The sequence below is a fragment of the Carcharodon carcharias genome, chromosome 11 (genome assembly GCF_017639515.1).
Source record: "Carcharodon carcharias isolate sCarCar2 chromosome 11, sCarCar2.pri, whole genome shotgun sequence".
NCBI classification, from domain to species: Eukaryota; Metazoa; Chordata; class Chondrichthyes; order Lamniformes; family Lamnidae; genus Carcharodon; species Carcharodon carcharias.
In genome coordinates, this window is record NC_054477.1 from 67,848,957 (window position 1) to 67,870,506 (window position 21,550).

The window sequence follows — 21,550 nt, forward strand, 5'->3', positions numbered from 1 at the left end:
CCCAGAGTCAATACCCTTCTAAGTAAAAATAATTCTGTCTCTTCCAGCACCATACTCATTTTTCCTTCTTCATCTGCCAGTCAACCGCCTCTCCTCACTCTTCTCTACCTCTTAGTAAGTCAGTTTGGAATACTTCAATGTTAGATGCCCTATTTAAATACAAAAGATTTTTAATTCTACGTCTTCTGAGAAATTGCCTTTCCTGGAATCCTTGAATTAAATGAAAGTTTTAATCACACATGAAAATGAGACTTTTTGGATATATTACTGTTGGTCACAACCAAGGATAACTTGGCACTTTACACCTATTAAACTGAGCACAAATGAAGTTGTTCTGAAAAGTAAAGTTAGGAGTGTAACTACTAGAAAATAGGACTCCTTTGGCACCCACTGTCAATGCTGAGCAATTGGCTATACCACTGATTATGTACTAAATTAAAGCCCTGGTGACCAAACGATAATATTTACCAGTTGTGCCACCTAAACTAAAATGCCCAAGCAGCAAGTATAGCAATGAGCAATTTATAATCTATATATTCAGATTTTCATTGGTATTCAGTGTCCTGTATTTCACTTGTTTACTTTTGGGTTTTCATAGCTATAAACCTATCATTGACTACATTGATGCACAGTTTGAGGCCTATCTGCAAGAAGAGTTGAAGATTAAACGTTCATTGCACAATTATCATGATTCCCGTATCCATGTCTGTCTGTACTTCATTTCTCCCACTGGCCATTCTCTTAAGTCACTAGATTTAGTGACCATGAAAAAACTGGATAGCAAGGTAGGTCAAATTTAGCTTTCAAGAATAAGGTTCTGTTGGGATGAAATTCTTGTTGATCATCATTTGAAATTGAAGCTGTTGTGTTACTTATTTATTTTTCACATTTCCTTATTCCTGTAGGCATATTTCCATTATATTATAAAGGATTGGAGAATTGGTTATCTAATCCAGCTGTTCCTGTTATTAGCTGCTAGCACACTTACCTCTGGTTGTGGGTTCAAGTCCCACTTGAGCACAAAAACTAAAGCTGACATCCCAGTGCAGTGCTGAGGGAGTGCTCCCCTGTCGGAGGTGCTGTCTTTTGGGTGATGCGTTGAATTGGGGCCTTGAAGTCATGTAGGGTTTAAAAATGTGTCCGTTAATAGCTACAAGCTCTAATATATTTGAAATACTTCAACTGATAGGAAAGCCACCTACAAATCAGTTTTACAATTATAGAAGTGTCTACATTTGGAATGGCCATTTTATCATTGTGTCTTGGTAAATAATTATGTAAGGCCTGAAACATAGAGTACCCTGGTACTTTGCTGTTCGTTAGGATCCTTATTAACTGAGGAAAATCTATATCTTTTTTGTGTGCTGGAATAACTAGATTTTAGTGGAAGATGATCGAAAATCTATTATCCTTTTCTTAACCTCTTTAAAACTATCAAAGGAATTGTAAAAGCTATTTCTCATGTTTTGACTTAATAATGAAAGCTTGTGTAATATTTTGGTTTTATAGTGCCTATTGCAAATTTGGGAGTAATTCATTGGTATCAATCAACCCCATAAGCATTTTAGGTGTCTTACTTTTTTTGGGAGTTGATTCAAACTGATTAATTTCTGTTTGTATGATGATGTTTAGCAATAGCATTCCCCTGTGTCCTGAACTGGATATTTATATCATTTGTGCATGCACTACAACCTTCAAAGGCATACCAAGCAGACACTTGATGAGACTAGGTTTGATATGAATCATTTATGCTTCATTTCACTGTGCATGGACATACAGGGCAACAGTTGTGATCAACAAATTTAATTAAATTGAGAATTGTCTTTGTGTAATGCAGAAGAAAGGAATTGATACATTCCCCACTAACCATGGATTGTCATGTTTGATATTAACAAATGACTTTCTAACTTTTCCTGCATATTATGTTTAGTATAGCCTTTAGCTGGACCTTGCTGCTTTGCAGAATTGTTGCAGAAACCTCGACATCTGTCTTAACTCTCTTGCTATGCACAGCCAGAAAGCTAAGCCCTGTTGGACCTCCTGCCAAGTGCGTTGAACCGTTGACTCCCAAAGATACTGGGTTTGAACTGTTTATTGATTACCAAAGCCAGCTTAATATTTAGTTTGATTTAATAATATCAAAGCTAATTTATTAGCATCGCAACTACCTATCATCTCAGATTCTTAAGTTGCATGAATAAAGTTCCTTTAAAGTATAACATTTTAAGTAGGTACCCCTCACCACACCCCCTGCCAAGTACTTTCTATGATGAAGGACTAAAAGATTACCAAATGTGACAGTGCCACCCAGTTACATTAATAAAAGGCTAATGTTACCCGAAGTGTAATGAAGAACGGGTGCTGTAATGGGATACTTTTATCCTAGCTATCACTGCTTCTGATTTCATATGTGCAGTAAGCTTAATTGATTTTAATCTTTGTTTTAAATTTCAGAATTGTGTTGGAAGTAAAATGAATGTGTATTCCTGCTAAGAGTTGTTCTTGGGATTTAAATAAAATTGTTTAGTATAATTTTTGTGGAGTTTTGAAATTTGCTAATTTTAATTAAGGGCAGTGGGGAGAAATCCATTACATGTGAACTTTTAAACACACTAATGGTAATGAAAATTTCTATCAAATCTAACTTTTTTGAAAAAAGTAGCTATTTTTTGTTACAATAAAATAGTGAATTACTGAAATGACAAAAGGTTAGTTTCAGACAGTAAAAACCTGGTAAAGCTAACACTTTTTTTTAGCCTTTGATCATATCAGTAGAGAGTTCCAGATTTCCTTTACGCCTTATGGAAAGAGTACTTGCAGATTTAATTTCTAAATTGCCTGGCTCTAGTTTTAAGATTATGTCCTCCTGTTCTGGATATCCTCACCAAAGGAAATAGTTTCTCTGCAGCCATTCTATAGAATCCCTTTTCCAGGTTAAATATCATCTTAATCCCCTTTTAATCAGCTAAATTCAAGAAACGATAAGCCAGGTTCATGCAATCCGTCCATCAAATTATTTAAATGCTGGCATTATTCTGGTGAAACTGTGCTGTACTCCTTTCATGGCCAGTATTTTTTTTTGAGGCCGTTGCCAAAAACTGAAAAGTGTACTTCAAATGGGGTCCGACCGAGGCTCTAAACAAGTTTAAGCAGCATTTTCTCATTTTCAAATGTTAACCTGAGTATTGGAGCAGAATTTTATGCTCTTTCACCAGTGGATTTGCAGGTAGGGAGGCAGTAAAATTCCCAAGGTGGCCTCCCCTTAATATAGGGTAGGGAAGGCATAGGGTGGCCTGTCTGCCATTGCCCCAATTGAGGCCCTTAAGTAGCTATTAAGGGCAGCTTCCTGCCCTACCTCACTTTTAAGGCTGGCTGGAGGAGTTCAGGGGCAAGGGGAAAGCCTGGCAGGTCACCCTGCTTGGGCCTTTGTGCAGAAAGTGGGGGCACCTTCTTCAAGGCCCCCTATTCCACATCAGGCATCTCCAATCCCTCCACCCCTTCCCCTCCACCCCTTCCCCCCCACTTAGCTGATCCTGGAGCAGAATTTTGCCCTTGTTGGACCCAGGAGGGTGGACCCAGGTGCAGTCGCGAAGCCGACTGCTGCCCACGATCGGGCCCCAACATGGATTTTACGCTGGCTGGCCAATTAATGGCCAGAGCTGCCTCAGGGAGCTGAAGAATTTTGAAAATAAAAATTAAAGAATTTTAATATGTTAATAACATGTCCCCTTGTGACTCTATCTCATGAGCAAAGACATGTTAGAAATTAGTTTGAAAAATTTTTAATAATTAATCTCTGATTGATTGAAACCACATCTTGCCAGTGGATGAGGTTTCGCAAAAAATCCAAAAGCCGCTTGGCCTTTTTGCCTGCCCACCAACTGTAAGGGAAGCTCACCCAATGCCATCGCATATCATTTTACGCTCATTCGGGTAAAGCGCGCGCCTGCCTGCCAAGCGCAGTATTCTGCTGCTAGACTTTGGGATTTATAATCTGGGCAATGTTTGTAGTCCCAGTCCTGGGCACTGGGGCTGGTGGAACCACAGAGCTGCCAGCCAATCTAATTGGCCAGCAGCTCTCCCTGAGGCAGGGCCTCTGTCCAAGTGAGGAGCTTGGTTCCAGCTAATCAGCCAATTAATACTCCAGAGAGCACCAAAGGGCTATGGGGTTGCTGTGATTGGCAGGGATCCGTTCCCTGCTGAATCTTTGGGTGGCAGGGTGGGAAAAATCCCACCCTTTGTTTTCAGTGATTTTATGTACATGGACACCTAAATCAGTTCCATAGCCTCCAGTGTCTCTTAACATATGTGAATAACATCACAATGCCTATGTTTCTTTTGCAATTAAATGCTTCCATCTACACATGGCTGAGCCTACTAATGTAATGCCATCCACAAGCGTTGGTATAAGTTTCTCTCCCTTCATCCAAATCATTTTTATACATGAAAAGCTGAGGCCCCAGTATAGATCCTGGGGAACACCGCTTGCTAGATCCTGGGGAACAACACTTGCTACATCCTGTCAATCAAAGAACATTTGATGTATCTCTACGATCTCCTATCTCCCAACCATTTATTGCTTATCACAAAATTACAACTAATTCTGTGCACTTTAATTTTGCTAATTATCCTTGTGGAAGTCCATATAAACAACTTTGTACACGCTCCACGATCCACCATGCTAGATTTGGGAGGTTAAGTCTGACTAATCAATCATTTCATATTTAATTTTATTCACCATTGTCTTGCATTGTGAGCAAATAAAACTAGCCAGCAGACTGGGCAAATAACAGTATTATCTTTTTAATATAGTGAAGTATGAGGCAATTGACTTTGGTGGGAGGGTTAAAGAGGCCCTTGGAAGGTAAGAAATTACCAGATACTGTACATAAATTGTTAAATGTAGCAGTACATGGTAAAACAACTGGAAGTAATGGAAATGAAGTTTCTACGAATAGAATACAAAAGCAGGGAGATAATGTTACATTCTTTATTAGACTGCACCTTTATGGAGAGCAGACATTACTTCAGAAAAGATATTGAAGTATTGGAGAAAATGCAGAAAAGATTAACAGAATTGAGAGGTTGCAACTATCAGGAAAGGTTGAGCAATCTAGGACATATTTTTGGAAAAGAGGGGATGAGGAGGAAACCTAAAGCCTTTAAAATTAGGAAGGGGTTTGACATCACAGATGTGGAGCAACCATTTCCAGTAGTGGGTGATGGGAGTATAAATAGAAGATGGTCACTAGCAGGTCAAATAAAGAACTGGAGAAATTTCTTTAGATAGTCTGTTAAGAATGTAGAACTTGCTATCACCCAGAGTAGTTAAAGCAGATAAAGTTGATGCAGTTAAGGTACAGTTTGAGGTATATGAGAAGGAAATAGGGATACAAGAGCAGGTAGGAAGAGATGATTAGAGCGGCAGGAGGCCTATGTGGAGTCTAAACTAGCATAGACCAGTTGAACCAAATGGGTTTCTGTGCTAGTTTCTCTGTAAATCTGTTTGTGGTGATAATGTTATGACCCATTGGCTTCAGAACGAGTTTGGCTACCTGAATTATTGGATCAGTTTCTGCTTGCTGTACATTTGTGAGTATGCAGAGGAGTTGCTGGTATGTACTGATTTTAATTGAAAGTTTTGGCTTGAGACATGCAAAATTGCTTTAATAATGTGTCTCCTATTTCTGAAACAACACTTGAGAAGCATATTTTATGCAGAAATAAGAAATACTGGGTTGTTGTCAAAACTTACCCACTGAATTCTTGTGCTTTGCAACAATATTGAATGTATGTTTTTCATATTACTTGGAAATCTCCGCCTATATAAATTCTCTTTCTAATTGTAGCTTGACCTGATCTCATAGCCTATTTGAGCTAGAATTGCATGTTCAATCTCCAAGTTGTATCATGGATGAAATATGTAGGACTTTGCTTGTGATTTACTCAATTCAATAAATTTTGCAGTTTCTGCAGTGAATTATCAACAAACAGAGCCCTTTGTTTCCCAATAGAAAGGAAAAATGAAAGTGCCTATTTCCACCTCCAACCAAACAATTGAATAGTACTGTAGGCAAATCCTGGAAACATGCCACTTGCCTGAATTGTTCTAGAGTGATTGTGGGAAGAATAATTGGTCTTTTTGGGGTGGGGGGATGGGAAATGACAAAGGAACTGTTGGAAAATTCATTACACTACCAGAACAGTTCATAGTAGAATAAAGATGGTAATAATAATGTTCTGATTTTCTTTTAGTTCTGCGTAGATCAGTGTCTATGATGAGGGAAGGATGTTAGCTTGTTTCAATCCACAGTTGATTTTTAATTTAATCCAAAATCTTTACTCTTACTTTGACTGCTGAGGCATTAGGAAGCACAGAACACTTATTCTTATGTCTGGATGTGTGTTGAGAGTCCAAAATTTTGAGTAACATTTTTTCTTTCTCAAACACAGTTAATTTGTATGTCACTACAGTTGTCTTTTGTTTTGGGGATGCATTAGACCCAAATAGCCAGTAGAAAATACTGATTTTATTTCTTTTTCCCCCCAGCCCTGCCCTAAATTGTCCACCACAGTGTCCAGACAATGTTTTATTCCTGGCAACTCCAGGACAATCCTGGAAGGTTGAAATTCTAGCAGGAGGCTAACATTCGGTGTGAACAATAAGGCCTGCTTATGATATCCTCCTTTAGAGCAAGACGGCTAACATTCAAGGTATAGGCTCACAAGTAAAGAATTATTGAGGCAAGGCACCAAAGGGAAACCAAACACCCTTGTAGTTACTGCAATGTGACTCAGCACTGAAGGCAGCAAGAGAGAACATGGGAGTGGGGGGAAAATTAGACAGCATAGAATATTTAAATTAGTTGTAAACTGTTTCAGTTTTGCTAATGGTAAATGTCAACTCTGAGTTTCCTAATGTTGGCATTCCATGCTTTTTCCTCCACAAAGACAGCAACTTGCCCTTTGATCCCCAGCAGCTCCTTTTCTCCTTGCAGCATCCACTGCTGCCCATTTCTTTGCTGCTTCTTTTAAGTGTCTGACTTGACGCCAAAGCTGCCAGTTTGTTCAGCTTGATCCTACATGTACGCAATGGTGGTTTTTTTTTCTCTAGCTTTCAAAAATCTGACTCTCTTAAATTCTGTAGGTAATTTAAAGCAGACTCCTTGAAACCTTTTCATGGGAATCCTGGTTAAGAAGCCCTGTGATAGACTAGCCTTGAGGTCCCTTGAGGATACCTAGCCACCCAGTGATCAAGAAACTCCTGTTAAGCTAGCTATCCATAGACTGGAGTTGCATTCCTGCATTAAAATAAATTTTAAATGAAAATATTAATTTTAAGATTTATTCAAAGAACATTGAGCTGAGAAGCAGATGGGTTAACTTTCCAATTGGATTTCTTTTTAAAAAGTATGACAAATCATGTATTTACAAACTGTTAGTTGTAGTCGATACTGACGAAAATTTAGTGTTACATGTCTAAATGGTTGTATAACTCAGTTGGTGATGCATTTGCTATAGGTGTACTCCCAATAAAGTTAATGGGTATAAATGCAAAATGAAAATGCAACCATAGATTCCTCATTGTAATTTTTTCCTCTTTAACACAAGCATTGATTAGTAAAATGACAGGGCAGTGGAGCTTCAAATGCTACAAAGTCAAGTATAATGTGAGACAAATAGATAAGCAACAATGTCCACTTGAGAATTTGCACAGCCGAGAGATGCTTTTTATTCTATTGTTTAATTTACTAATAAACATGCTGAATTCTAACTTTAGATTGTTTTAAAATAAACACTGAGGGGATGAATTCTAATGTGATTTTCTTTTTTGTTTGTACAGGTGAACATCATTCCAGTTATTGCAAAGGCAGACACTATCGCCAAAAATGAGCTTCATAAGTTTAAAATCAAAATAATGAGTGAACTGGTCAGCAATGGGGTACAAATCTATCAGTTTCCAATTGATGATGAAACGGTTGCAAAAATTAATTCAACCATGAACGTAAGTATTTTAATGCACATTGTTCTAGTATATAAAGCTACATTGAATTGGTGAGTCAACCATTGAAGAAAACTCTTAACTGTTTGAGTATTTGAATTAGAGTTGCAAGTGAAATCTTATTGTTGTGTCATCTAGTCAAATTATCTAGCCACTTTCAGCACTGATTAACTGATTTGACTGCTTGAGTAAATTTTTCTGTTATCAAAGGAGCAGCATTTGTCAAATGGTAGCTAAATAGTTGAAAGTAATTTATATTTTAAAATTTCTATTAAACTTCAGTCATGTTATTGTGGAACAATGCAACACATGTTAGGACAAATGAAACATCTAATTTTAAAAGGAAAAGTGTCTACCATGCTGAATTCAAACAGAATATCAGATCTTAGAATGCTGTGTTCCTATGCAGCTTGCTAGAATAGATTTTCTTTTGTATCTTGAAATTTAGGGGCATCTACCATTCGCTGTAATTGGAAGTACAGAGGAAGTGAAAGTTGGGAACAAAATGGTTAAAGCGCGGCAGTATCCATGGGGAGTTGTACAAGGTAAGAACAGAAAAAGAATTGCAATAATAAAAAAAAAATTTGGCGGATACAACTTGGGAGTAAGGAGAAATTACCTGCTTCACAAGCTATTTAGCTAAATAGAACTAATCTATGATTTCTGTTAGTTTTTATTTTGGATGTGCTGAAGATGAAATGGGAGTAAAAGAGCAAGCACATGCAAATTAGAGAGCAGAGTATACGTAATAAAATACATGAACTAGTGACGCAAACAGACAAATAGTTTAGATCTAGTGACACAAATAGATAAATGGTTTAGATCTAATCACAGTTACAGAGACATGGGGCAGAATTTTCAGGTTTGTGTGTGGGCGCACTTGACCCGCTCAAGCGTAAAATAAGTGCAATGATGTCAGGCGAGCATCCCGATATCATCATGCACTCCTGCGATATTTAGGTCGGCAGGCACGTACAAAAGTCGGAAGTGTGCTCGCCGACAATTAAGAGGGCAATTAAGCCCATTAAAGTTGTAATTGTCCCTGATATTTTGTGATCCGCCCAACCTTATGGTTTGCGGACTGGCAAATCGGCCAGATGGCCTTTACATTTTTCAGGAAACCTCATCTAAGGGCGAGATGAAATTTCCATTATTAAATTTTAAAAATTGTTATGTATAAGTTCAGGTGACTGTTTATGATGCATGGACATTTTTGTTCTGATTTTAAAATTTTTATTTAATACTTTTGAAGCCTTCAGCTCCCTGAGGCAGCTTTCTGCCTTCAGGGAACTTTCATTCCGCACTCGCCTGTGCCCGCACTTAAGTCAGCGCCCACCTTCCTCCTGCCCCCCCCCCAGCAGCGCTGAGCATTCCAGCGCACGCTTCAAGCTTGCTGGCCGTTAACTGACCAGCCAGCGTAAAATCGCGGTCAGCGGTCCGTTCCCTAGCTGCTCCCAGGCCTGCTGATCGCACTTGCACCTAAATATCCTGCCCATGGTTACAAGGTGACCAAGGCTGAGAAATAAAAATTCCAGAGTAAACAACATTTTGGAAAGACAGAATGGAAAAGGAGTAGCAGCCCTGATAGTAAAGGATGACGTAAAGATAGTTGTAAGAAAAGATCTTGGCTCAGAAGTTCATGAAGTAGCATATGGGTGGATAATAGAATAATGAGGGACAGAAAACTTTGGCGGGAGTAGTTTATAGGTATACTAATAGTAGTTATATCATTGGACCGAGCATTAGGTAGGAAATATTGGAACTTGTAACAAAGGCAATGTAACAATCATGGGGCATTTTTAATCTTCATGTAGACTGAACAAATCAAATTGGCATAGGTAGTTTGGTAGGTGTGTTTGTAGGATGCTTTCCTTTTATAGTTTCTTGGAAGAATATGTCATGGAACCAACAAGGGATAGGCTTTTTTAGATCTTGTATTGTGTAATGAGACAGGTTTAATTAGTAATCTCATATGAAGATATTGTCCACAAGGAAAATAAGTGATTGTAATACAATTGAATTGCATATTAAGCAAGCACATGCTCCAATTCCAGATAAGAATCTGAAACTTAAAGCCAATTACTTAATTACGAGAGGAGAGATGGCTAAGGTTAATTGAGTAAATGAACTGAAAGGTATAGTGATAAATAGTGGGAAAGATTGAAAGAAACTGTTCAAAATGTGCAACTGAACTATATTCCATGGGCTTCAACTTTGGCAAGTCTATGTGAGACTTTTGGAAGTCCATGTACACCACATTAAACGCATTACCCTCATCAACCCTCTCTGTTACCTCTTCAAAACACTCCATCAGTTAGCTAAGCATGATCTTTCCTTAATTAATCCACACACGTCCAAGTAATTGTTAGTTTCGTCCCGGATTATTGTTTCTAAAAACGTTCTCACTACCGAGGTTAAACTGACTGGCCTACAGTTGCTGAGGTTTCCTTACACTTTTTTTGAACAAGGGTTTAACATTTGCAATTCTCCAGTCCTCTGGTGCCTCCCTATATCTGAAGGAGATTGGAAGATTATGGTCAGTGCCTCCACACTTTTCATGCTTACTTCCCTCAATATCCTCAGGTGCATCTGATCCAGTACTGGTGACTTACCAACTTCAAGTGCAGTCAACCTTTCTAGTAACTCTTTGTCTGTCAGTTTTAGCCCATCCATCATTTCAACTACCTCCCCTGTCCCTACTACTTGGGCAGTATCTTCTTCCTTGGTAAAGACAGATGCAAAGTACTTATTTAGTACCTCCACCATGCCTTCTGCCCCTGTCTGTAAATCTCCTTTTGGTCCTTAATTGGCCACATTCCTCTCTTTACCACCATTTTACTATTTAGACCATTAGCCCAAAAGGGAAAAGGACAAATCAATCTGTAATGGTTTTAATTATTTATCCATTAATTACCTACCAGACATTTGGGTACAGGCTGAAACATAATAAAATACTTAACAATATAATACTTAACAATATTTCATTTAAATAATCAGTTCACCTTTTCCTCAAACCGACTATTATTTTGTTAGGCGTTGTAGGGCAATATAAGGTTGTATCCAAATCAACTGAAACTTGCCCCATTTATATGTTTTATTTTCTAAATTTCTTCAGCACTGTCAGCTGGATTCTGTTTTTCTTGGAAGGAGGTGGTGATATGGCTGTGATGGCAGAAGGATCTATTTTGTTTCAGAGCAGGTTTTTTGGGGAATTTGTATTTAGCTATTCCAGCATTGCAGCAGGATTAAATTTCCTGTTGAATGTATTCTTGGAGCGACCTGCTGCCTGTTTCTCTGTATTGATGGAAGGTGGGATATACAAACATGTTTGTTCTGTAGTTGCCCAGTTAAGTGGTAGATGTAAAATCGGAAAATGCTGGAAATACTCAGCAGATCCAGCAGAATAGTCATCAAGCTGAAAAGTTAACTCTTTCTCTCTCCACTCCAGGACAGATGTTGCCTGTCCTGAGTGTTTCCAGCATTTTCTGTTTTTATTTAAGATTCCCAACATGTACACTATTTTGTTTTGTTAATCAGTGGATGGCTTGCTTCTATTTGTTTATTGCTTAAATGTTAGGTGCAAAGTCTACCCTAGGATACTGTTATCATAACTATTGATTATTTCTGTGAAGACTGCCATTTGTTGATGCTTGCCCAACAGTCCAAATTGAAATCATCTTGAATAGATGGTGTTTGTTGAAACTGTTTACATTTCTTAGAAAAAGGATTTCAAAGTGGGCTTTGTGAACAAGGCTCTCTCAGTTTTGCTTTGTCCTAAATGTGTGAATTGCTTAAGCTAGGATTCTGAGATAGATTTACAAAGCACAAAGGCTATTTTGATCCACAATTTTGGCAATTGTGAAGATGCCTTTTTAAATCTTTATTTGTATGAACTTTAGCACCTGGGCTGGTATCTTATGGTTTAGGCTGCATCTATTGACACCGGCATACGAGAGGGAATTACTTCCTGCTCACGTGCAGATGTATAGTCAACGATGTCCTGCCTGGCTGGATTAGGGAATTGTGTGTATCTGGGGTATGGGATTGTCAATACCAAAGAAGTGTTGCTGTTGTTGAAATAATGTAACTGCTGCTTCCTTGCAGTATGAAGCATTGTTCTGTTTTCTGAAATTCCTATTGTACTGTCCCACAAGGATTAAAAGGAGGGAAAGTAAGACAGCTGCATCAGACTGCCCAACACTTGGAGCTAATCTTTCCAGATGGTACATAGAGTAATAGTGTTTCTTCAACGCTATGCGTAATCTGTCGTCATTTTCACGCAGCTATTATTTGTGAGCTGTGCTTGTTTATCAACAAATTATCAAAAACATGAATGATTAAGGCTAATTCTTTTTTCCCCAATCTGAACTTTTAAAGGAGAATTTTCTTTCTCTGTCACTTTTGCAAAGCGGAGGGATTGTGCATGACCTCTTATGCAGAATAAACCACCTTTCTTCACCTTTGCTATTGGCATTGGCAAGATGGAGTTAAAACCCTTTAGATAGGTCAGTGAGTGCTGTGATTTTCCTTGAAAGCAATCTAACCTCAATTGTACAGTCAGCACCAAACTCCTTGGCTCATTCCTCAACATTAAAAGATTTAAAGTCTGTTTTTTGAAATGCTGCAGATCAGAGGTGATCAACAGGAACCTATATTGAATGATTCAAATTCAGGGTATTATTCTGATACAATGAGCGTGCCTCCTTGCCTCAAAAAATAATAAATAATTAAATGAAATGAGGATGCATTTGAGCTGCATGTGCTTGGGTTAGGAATAATCATCTATTCACCTATTAACTGATCACTGTGGCCTGTCATTAGAGAGTCTTATGGGTTTTTCAGAAAGCTTCTAACTCCTGGCACAATTTCAGTGACACTACCAATGCTTTTGTGCACTAAAGTCTAACCTCTGACATGGCAATGAATTTTTTTGAAATTTTAGGAGTAAGTAAACTTTGAATTTTGTGCCCACAAATGGATAATTTATTTTCAAGACTTTTAAATAAAACAAAATGAACATTGTTCAAATTTGTCTCAGTTGAAAATGAGAACCACAGTGACTTTGTGAAGCTGCGAGAGATGCTTGTTTGTGTGAACATGGAAGACTTGAGAGAACAGACCCACACACGGCATTATGAGCTGTATCGTCGCTGCAAGTTAGAAGAGATGGGATTCAAAGACACAGATCCAAATAACAAGCCAGTCAGGTACAAAATAGCTTTGTGTCTTCCTCTGCTTTGAATATTCAGCTTTTGTCTTAAAGGTGCAATGGTCTCTGCCTCATAATTTTCAGTGACAAAGCTCTCGATGCTGTAACAATCATCTGTGTAAAGATATCTCTCGAGCCTCACAAACGGCGATATTATAAATGACCAATTAAGCAGTTTTAATTATGTTTTGCTGAAAAAAAGACATTTTGTCGAAGCTTTTCATCTTGCATTCATAAGGGCAATTGCAAGAATACCAATATCAGGAGAAGCAGCAACTTCATGCTGTATGAGAAGACAGTGCTGATTGATTGGCAAATGGTGGAGGTGGTGCCATGGAGAATGCACCAGTTAATGGTGACTGACAGTTAACTGTCAAACATTTTTTGAAATTTAAACCAGGCAGCTTGACTTTGATTGGCCAAAGCATTACCCTGAGGAATGAACCAGCAAATGGCTATCACTTTTTTTTGTTTTAGCTGAAAGGTGTGTGTACATATTCTTTCTGTCTGCAAAGAACAGGGCCCTGTGTATTTATATACGTAGCTTCCAGTATACGCAAATGCGCCATGCTGCGAGCCCGTCTGACTATCTTAAATTGGTTGTCAGCGGAATTTTTAGTACACTGAGGATTATGTAGCAAATGTTATCCAATCACGGAATCACATCTAATGTTGGACACTGTTTTGAGTTTTGCAAGCATGGGCTGGTTGGGTACGATCTGTACCTTGCCCGTTACAAAAAGCAGAAGGGACATGCTGTTCAATACAATCCGCCAGTCTTTGGGGCGTACGGCCTAGCATCACACTGGCACTGAAATTCATATACCACATTACTCATTTGTTTGATAGGCAGAATGCCTTTTTGGCGTGATGGCAGTATCCTGTTAGTGGCAAATACCACTCATGTTGCTACTGCATAGTAGCAGCATGAAACAGCTAGGTTCACCTGTTGCTCAAATATTTGCGATACCTTACCCCAGGGTAATCTGAGGTAGACTCAGCACTTTTCAGGGCCGAAAGTGACGGCCTTAGACCCATTCATGAATTTGCACAATATACACCGTGAAATGATCTGATCAGGGTAGCTATTATCCCGCAGGATATCTTTGATGCGCCCTATTTCAGCATAAAGCTTTCATGGTGAATAATGGCTTGGAGCCTATTTACGAGGTTGCCGATAAGGCCAATCTTATAGTGTGTAGAACTGAAAGAATCCCAGCACATATATTAACCAGTGAAGGTAGGCTTGTGGTAGAACGTGGTGGAGAATCCCCTGGCAGATTTCTCAACTAGCACGTCAAGAAAAGGCTGTTCATTTGACTGCTCCATTTCAAAGGTGAATTTGAGTACAGGATGGAGCCCATTAAGACATGCAGTGAAATTATTGCATGCTGCTACGGACTTAGGTATAGCAAACATAATTCACGTATCAGAAATACGCAAGTGTAGGAGGTTAGGTGTCATTCCATTGAAGACATCTTTCTCATGGAACCCAACAAAGATGTTTGCGAGAGTTGGACCTAGAGGAGATACCATGACAACACCATCTATTTGGGCATACACGGTATCGTTAAAGCTGAACTGAACTGCCCCAATTGCCAAATTCATAATCTCAGTGAATACTGGTTCACTCAATTGTGGCAGATCTAGATCACCATGATGTAATGCTGCAGTGCAAATATCTATGGCTTTCTTAAATAGAACATTGGTGAATAGGCTAGCAATGTCAAATGAGCGCATGGACACAGCATCGCTATCGATATGCAAGTCCTGTATGGTCTTTGCAAATGTGAAGGAATCCTTCACCTTGTATCCAGAAAACTTGTTCAAAACTGATTGTAACAATTTGCCCAACCATGTGGTGCATTTGTGTGTACTGGAAGCTATGTATATTAATACACAGGGTCCTGTTCTTTGCAGACAAAAAGAACGTGTACATGCATTGCGCCTGTTTCAGCTAAAACAAATAAAGCGATAGCCATTTGCTGGTTCATTCCTCAGGGCAGTGCCTTGACCAATCCAAGTCAAGCTGCCTGGTTTAAATTTCAAACAATGCTTGGCAGTTAACTGTTAGTCACCATTAACTGATGCATTCTCCATGGCAACACCTCTACCAATCAGAGCCACTTGCCAATCAATCAGCACACTCGTCTCATATAGTATAAAGTTGTTGCTTCCCCTGACATTGGTATCCTTGCGCTTGTCCTGATGAATGCAAGACAAAAAGCTTCGACAAGATGACTTTTTTCAGCAATACTTGAGTTCTGTACCACTAAACAACCAGTTTTAATTGTGTTGACTGTGGGATAAATACTGGCCAGGACGTTGAGGGAAAAATCCTCTGTTCTTAATGGAAAGGACTTTAGGGCTTTCATGACCTTGGAGCATCCCAAAGCACTTTATAGTCAATTAAGCACTTCAAAGTGTATTTGCTATTGCAATTTAGGGAAACATGGCAGCCAATTGGTGTACAGCAAATGACCACAGAAGGCAGAGATAAATTACCAGTTTAGTTTTTGGTGATGTTGGTTGAGGGATAAATATTAGCCAGGACACCAGGAAAGGTCTCCAGCTCTACTTCAATTTGCACTATGGGGATCTTTACATGCACCTGAGGACAAATGGGTCCTTGATTTATCCTCTGTGTAATATTCATGAACATCTGGTGCCACTTGTTTGCCACTGAGAGCAAAATCTGTCCCATTACATGGGCTTTTCTCCTTGCACAAATATCAACTGCTGAAACATATCTGCTTAAATGTATCCAATTACTTTTAACCATTCTTCTTGCCTGGCTCATATAAAAATAAAGCTCTGTAGGAAGAGGAAGATTTTGATGCATGTTCTGGGTTGGAAAGCTTTCCTGATTATCAAATTTAAATCCATTCATTGTTCATCTAACTCACCCAGTAAGTGAAAATTGCAAGTTTCAGTCAGTGCAATTTCATGTTACTAACAGTTAATTTTCATAGAAACTTCTGACTGCTCACCATTCTTTAGTCCAGTTAAACAGACTTGATACTCAACAGAAACTACATATCCTGCATAATGATTGACTTCCATGTTTGAAAAATGTACTCCTTTACTGAGATGATAATAGATGATAGTACTGTCATGTGGAATATGATATACTTTACTAGCAGACGGTTTCGGCGGTTAGGGTGCATGCATGTTTTTAAACTATGATTTTGTTTGTAGCTAGAGTTTATACTATTATTTGTCTCCAATTCTGTTAATTGCCATCCTTGAGACAATGTTTTTTAAATGTTTTTGTGTGGCAGACTCTCAAAATTATTGATCCACTGCTGATCCTAATTTCCTAAAGCCAATCAGTTACCAAACAAAAATTAAACCTCTTGCAGAAGATGTTTTTTCTTAGTATACTAAATACAAAAATAATGTTGCCAATCCTATTAATAGTTGTTCAATTTCACAATTGAATGGTTGTGACTTGTGAAAAGTCTTCTGTTAATGGTATCAACTTATGAGTTTTTAAATTTTCAAATACTTTGTTGGACCTTTAGATATAAGGAGATGACTGGAATACGAGTTGGAAATTCTGACTACAATCAGCACATTTGGATTGAGGCTATAACTTTGACATTGATGTGCAGAGGGTTTTTGAAACAATTAGTTAATACTTTCTTCCAGCCTTCAAGAAACATATGAAGCAAAGAGGAATGAGTTTCTTGGCGAGCTTCATAGAAAGGAGGAAGAAATGAGACAAATGTTTGTGATGCGAGTCAAAGAAAAGGAGTCTCAGTTAAAAGAGGCAGAGAGGGAGGTACTGAAATATTTGAATTGTACCATATGTAAGCTTGCACAAACACTAATTTCTACATTGTACACACATTGCAGTATGATACTTAAGTAACAAAGCTAGTAGAGTTGCAGTGATTACTTAGCAAACCTGTTGAAAGGAGCTTGACTGTGTGGAGTTTTCAATTGGCTCAATTTCTGAAAAATCTTGCTTCTGTCATCCACTTTGTGGAATAAATTGTGTTGGGATGCTTCACCTGCAGTAGTATAATGTTGTACAGAAATTAGAATATTTCTAATTATCAAACTAGAATACAATAATTTGCCTATACACAACATTTTCCTCCCCTGCAATCTCTTTCAAGAAGACCATGAGCTCCAACATTGTGGAAGCACCTTCACCTCTGAGTCGTACACCATTGTAATTTCGACATGTTCCCTCAGTTACAACGAAAAGCAATATGCCTTGGCATTCCCTACCTAACATTGTTGTGGGAGCACATTCGTGGCCAAGGTGGCAGTAATTGATTGGGAACTGGGAAACAGAGTAAGGATATATGGTTAGACTCTGGCATGGATACGACATGATATGCCACACAGAATATAAATTGAAGATACAAAACAAAATTCTTTATCAAAATTTAACTTTTGAAAATTGACTACATATTTTTAAAAAAACTTGTCTCATTAAGATGTAGCATTAATGTGTTATGCAGATAAAGGAAGTGTTTTGAAGTAATTAAAGCAGATTAGTTCAGTACAAATGAGGCAGGGCTAATAAAAAACACAAACTGTGCTTTATTTTTCCACTGTATAGAAAGGTTCAGCACTGTAAGAAAGTTAACTCTAACAGACTTTGTTAGCATGGCAATGAAACAGTAGGGCCAGTTTAAAACAAAGTTATTAAATAATTTGTGTTGTCACCAGAATTTCAGTAGTTATGGCGAGCGTTGCTAGGTGGATGCTCTACAACATCACTGCCCTAATTAAATAATTACAAGACAAATGTGATGGAATTTCCTTGAGTGTTCGCCCTTTAGGCTGCTATAACTTTGGCAGAAGTTCAATCTGAACTCTGGATTCACTTGTAAAGAGTTTCCACCAGTTTTCTGTTGAAGTTAGCAGCCAATTGGGAGAACTCCCCCACCCTCCAAGTAAATTTTTAGCAAAAAACTGGAGAAAATTCTGATTATTGCAATACCAGTTCAGTTAAAAGAAAATGAGTCTACCATGAGCGATATAACAAAAAAGATTTTTATTTCCTAACAATCAATAATGCAGTCAATTTGGTAGTGCAGTTTTCATTCCAGAGGTGTAAAAATGCAATGCAATAAAACTTCAAAAATGAAAACCTTGTCTAATAAAGAACTTTACCTGAAAGCTTTTGAAATCATTTTCTTAAAAATCAGTGGTGAAAAATTGCATCTTTGTGATTTAAGTGTAAATCTGAAACACCTGTAGCCTAAATAATTTTCATTTGTTGTAGCGAATGAGAGTAATTCCACATGATAAATGGTGGACCAGTTGTTTAGCAATAAATTATCAAAATGACATCAAGTGAAACAGTCCTGCAGCATTACAGCAAGAGAAAAGGAAAGCACAAAGTGAAATTGTGTGATGTCCGAAGTGCATGTCTGATTGAATATGCATTAGTTGCTATTGCTTACTGGATGGATTGCACTTGACTGGGGACAAGTTTGGCTTATTAATACTTATTAAGACACTTGCATTTGTAAGCAAAGAATACTGGGTATAGTAAGTAAATAATTGGATAATTGTACTCGCAAGGATTAAATCCAGCATTAGTTTTAAACCAAATATAAAATACAGGGTTATAAAATTACTATTAACCTTTCTCTTGGGTGTGGTGTTGAACTGACTTACTAGCCTGATGTATCTGCCCAGTGATGATCTAATTTATGTAAAGGTCTTATAACACTCACTCTCAACTGTAGTATGATACTGTTGTTTTGGTAATAGAAAGTGACAATGCTAATTCAAGAGGCTTTGTCGGGTGAATCATTGCAATTAAGCCTTTATTGTTAAACCTGACTGACCTAAATCTTGGGCCCAAACTGTGCTTATTTTTGAAAATCCATCTTTAATTTTTGACTTAATGCAAATAAAATTGTTCCTAACAGGGAAGTAAAATTAAGATCTAGATTAGCAAGGAACATAGTCTAAAACTTGAACATGTTTTCTACCAAGTCTTTTTGGCAGAAGATGGTACACACTTCTTGGGATTTAAACGAAGTTAAGAATTAAGCAAATTTGAATTTTTAATTTTACACAATTGAGGAATGAAAGCAAAAATGAAGAATGGCTTGACAATTTAGGGAAGGCAAACTAATCATTTCTGTGGTGCAATATCTCTACAGAGTGAACTAATTTAAACAAATCAGGAGTGGAGAGAGGGGGTCAAAAATCCATGTGTGCGCACAGCAACTGTGACGAAGTCTAAGATTGTGTATGCATGAATCATCCACAGTTTTACTTTATAAGCAAGACCCTGTACTGAGAAAATATTTGGGATTTACTGCCATCTTGTGGAACCTGAGTTTATTGACCTTTTATTTAAAAAAAACCCTTTCGGCAGTTGCAAGATAAATTTGAACAGCTAAAGAAAATGCATCAGGAAGAGAGAAAGAAATTGGATGAAAAAAAAAGTGTCCTGGATGAAGAGATGAGTATATTCAATAAGAAGAAGGCTGCAACTGAATTGCTTCAAGGCCAGGCATTCCAGACTGCACCACAAATGAATCTCAAGAAAGATAAGGACCGCAAAAAGTACGTGTACAATCTTGATGTAAACTGAATTTTCTAATATCATTTTTCCTATAGTATTTGCAGCAAAAATAGTAAAAGTTTCCCTTGCAAGTGCAATCTCACCTAGCCATTCTGGTGGGGGGTGGGGGGGACGATGTTCCCAACAGCGAAGGAAAATTAAGATCTAGATTAGCTAGGAAGCAAAATAGTCTAACGCCTAGGAACATGTTTCCTACCAGGCTTTTTTGGCAGGAGAATTGGGATTTAAAAGGTGAATTTAAAAAAAATGAAGAAACTTGAATTTTTAATTTTACATAATTAAAGGATGAAAGAAAAATCAAGGTGTGCTTGACAAAATGTTAGGAAAGGAAAACTAATTTGAGCAAGATCAGGAGCTTGCACACATTTTTCAACTTTAAAACATATCTGCAAAATTTGCTTTCTACCAGAGGACATCTATTAATTGATTTCCTGTTGATACAATGTATGTAAGAAAATGTGAGTCCCATTGTTTGCAGCTGTCACAGAATAACATCAATATGAAGTAGTACATTTTAATGGAGGAGAACAGAGAATGGAACTATATTCTAAATAAAGTAGAGCTGAGGCGCAACAAAATTGCCGCTGAGAAAAACCTTTTTAAAAATAAATGGAAAATGACATTTTGGATATATTGAAGGCGAATCTAAAATTTACACAAGGCGGTGATTAGTTCACAGAGTACTATTTTCACTTTGGGCACCTTGGGATAAAGGAGCCATAGTTAAATGTAGATTGTGGATGATAGCAGTGACTTGAATAATGAGAGACCTGAAAAGCTAGTATTATATTTACTAGAGCTGTGAAGATGAAATAATCTAATAGATGTGTTTTATTTGAATTAATGGTTTGATAGTTAATAATTGAAAAAGAAAACTCTTTCAATTGTTTGGTGAATCAGTGGCAAAGAGCACAAGTTTGGGATTAGTATGAGAAGTAGAATAAAGATAGGTTACAAGTTTCCTTTGTGCATAAAGTTTCTTTTTTAAAAAAACAAATGCCACAAGTGAATATTGAAGCCAAGTTAATCTCACCATTTAAGAAGGAATTTGATTTAAATGGTTGAAGAATGTGACACTTCAGAGAGAGAGCAGGAAAATGGGATTAATCTAGCTATTTCTGGTGCTGGTTCTAATGAGTAGAATGACTCCCTTATTCTGCAATCATATAAGTTTCAAAAAGGTTCTAGGAGTTATTTTTTTAGAATTTTATCTGTTTTATCTTGGATAATTATGGATTATGTTTTGTATAGTAAAATGCATTTTGGCTGTTGCTATACAAGTGTATAGATTTGTTTCATATTGTTTTAAGATTGAGGATTTTTAAAATTTTTATTCATCACCACATGAGATATGATCAATTTTTTAATTTTTGATTTAAATTTTCTTTGCTTATCCCAAAGGTAGTGACTCATCAGGTTACACCGGATAATATTATCTCCCTGACTCTTCGCCACTCTCAAATGTATGAGTCGAGGAAATGAATATTATCAAGTTATTTAAATGGAATGGGAGTGACAGTTCTGTTCATTGAACAAATGTTACCCATGACTTCCAGTTCCATACTGTAGGCCAACTGTACCCTAATGAAATGTTACTTATTTTAAGTCACCATTAAATGAAAATATTCCTGGTGATAGAGGTTAGAATCAATTTATCATGCCGGAAATTGATTGAACTTCTGTTTGGAGCATGCAACTAGATACAGTTAGTTAGCTCTGGAGCTTTGTATATATAATTTAATATTCAAAACGTGTGAATGATAATTGTAATGTT

General features: G+C 37.5%; 1 protein-coding gene across 2 annotated transcripts in view; it reads left to right on the top strand.

Moving 5' to 3' along the window:
• Window positions 1–21,550, top strand: part of sept10 (septin 10) — a 53,606-nt gene that overhangs the window by 27,518 nt on the left and 4,538 nt on the right. For both annotated transcript variants that reach the window (XM_041199594.1, XM_041199593.1), the window contains exons 4-9: window positions 599–785; window positions 7,844–8,005; window positions 8,451–8,547; window positions 13,041–13,209; window positions 16,863–16,995; window positions 19,567–19,757. In XM_041199594.1, coding sequence (XP_041055528.1) covers window positions 599–785; window positions 7,844–8,005; window positions 8,451–8,547; window positions 13,041–13,209; window positions 16,863–16,995; window positions 19,567–19,757 — 939 coding nt within the window. The remainder of the gene's footprint in view (window positions 1–598; window positions 786–7,843; window positions 8,006–8,450; window positions 8,548–13,040; window positions 13,210–16,862; window positions 16,996–19,566; window positions 19,758–21,550) is intronic.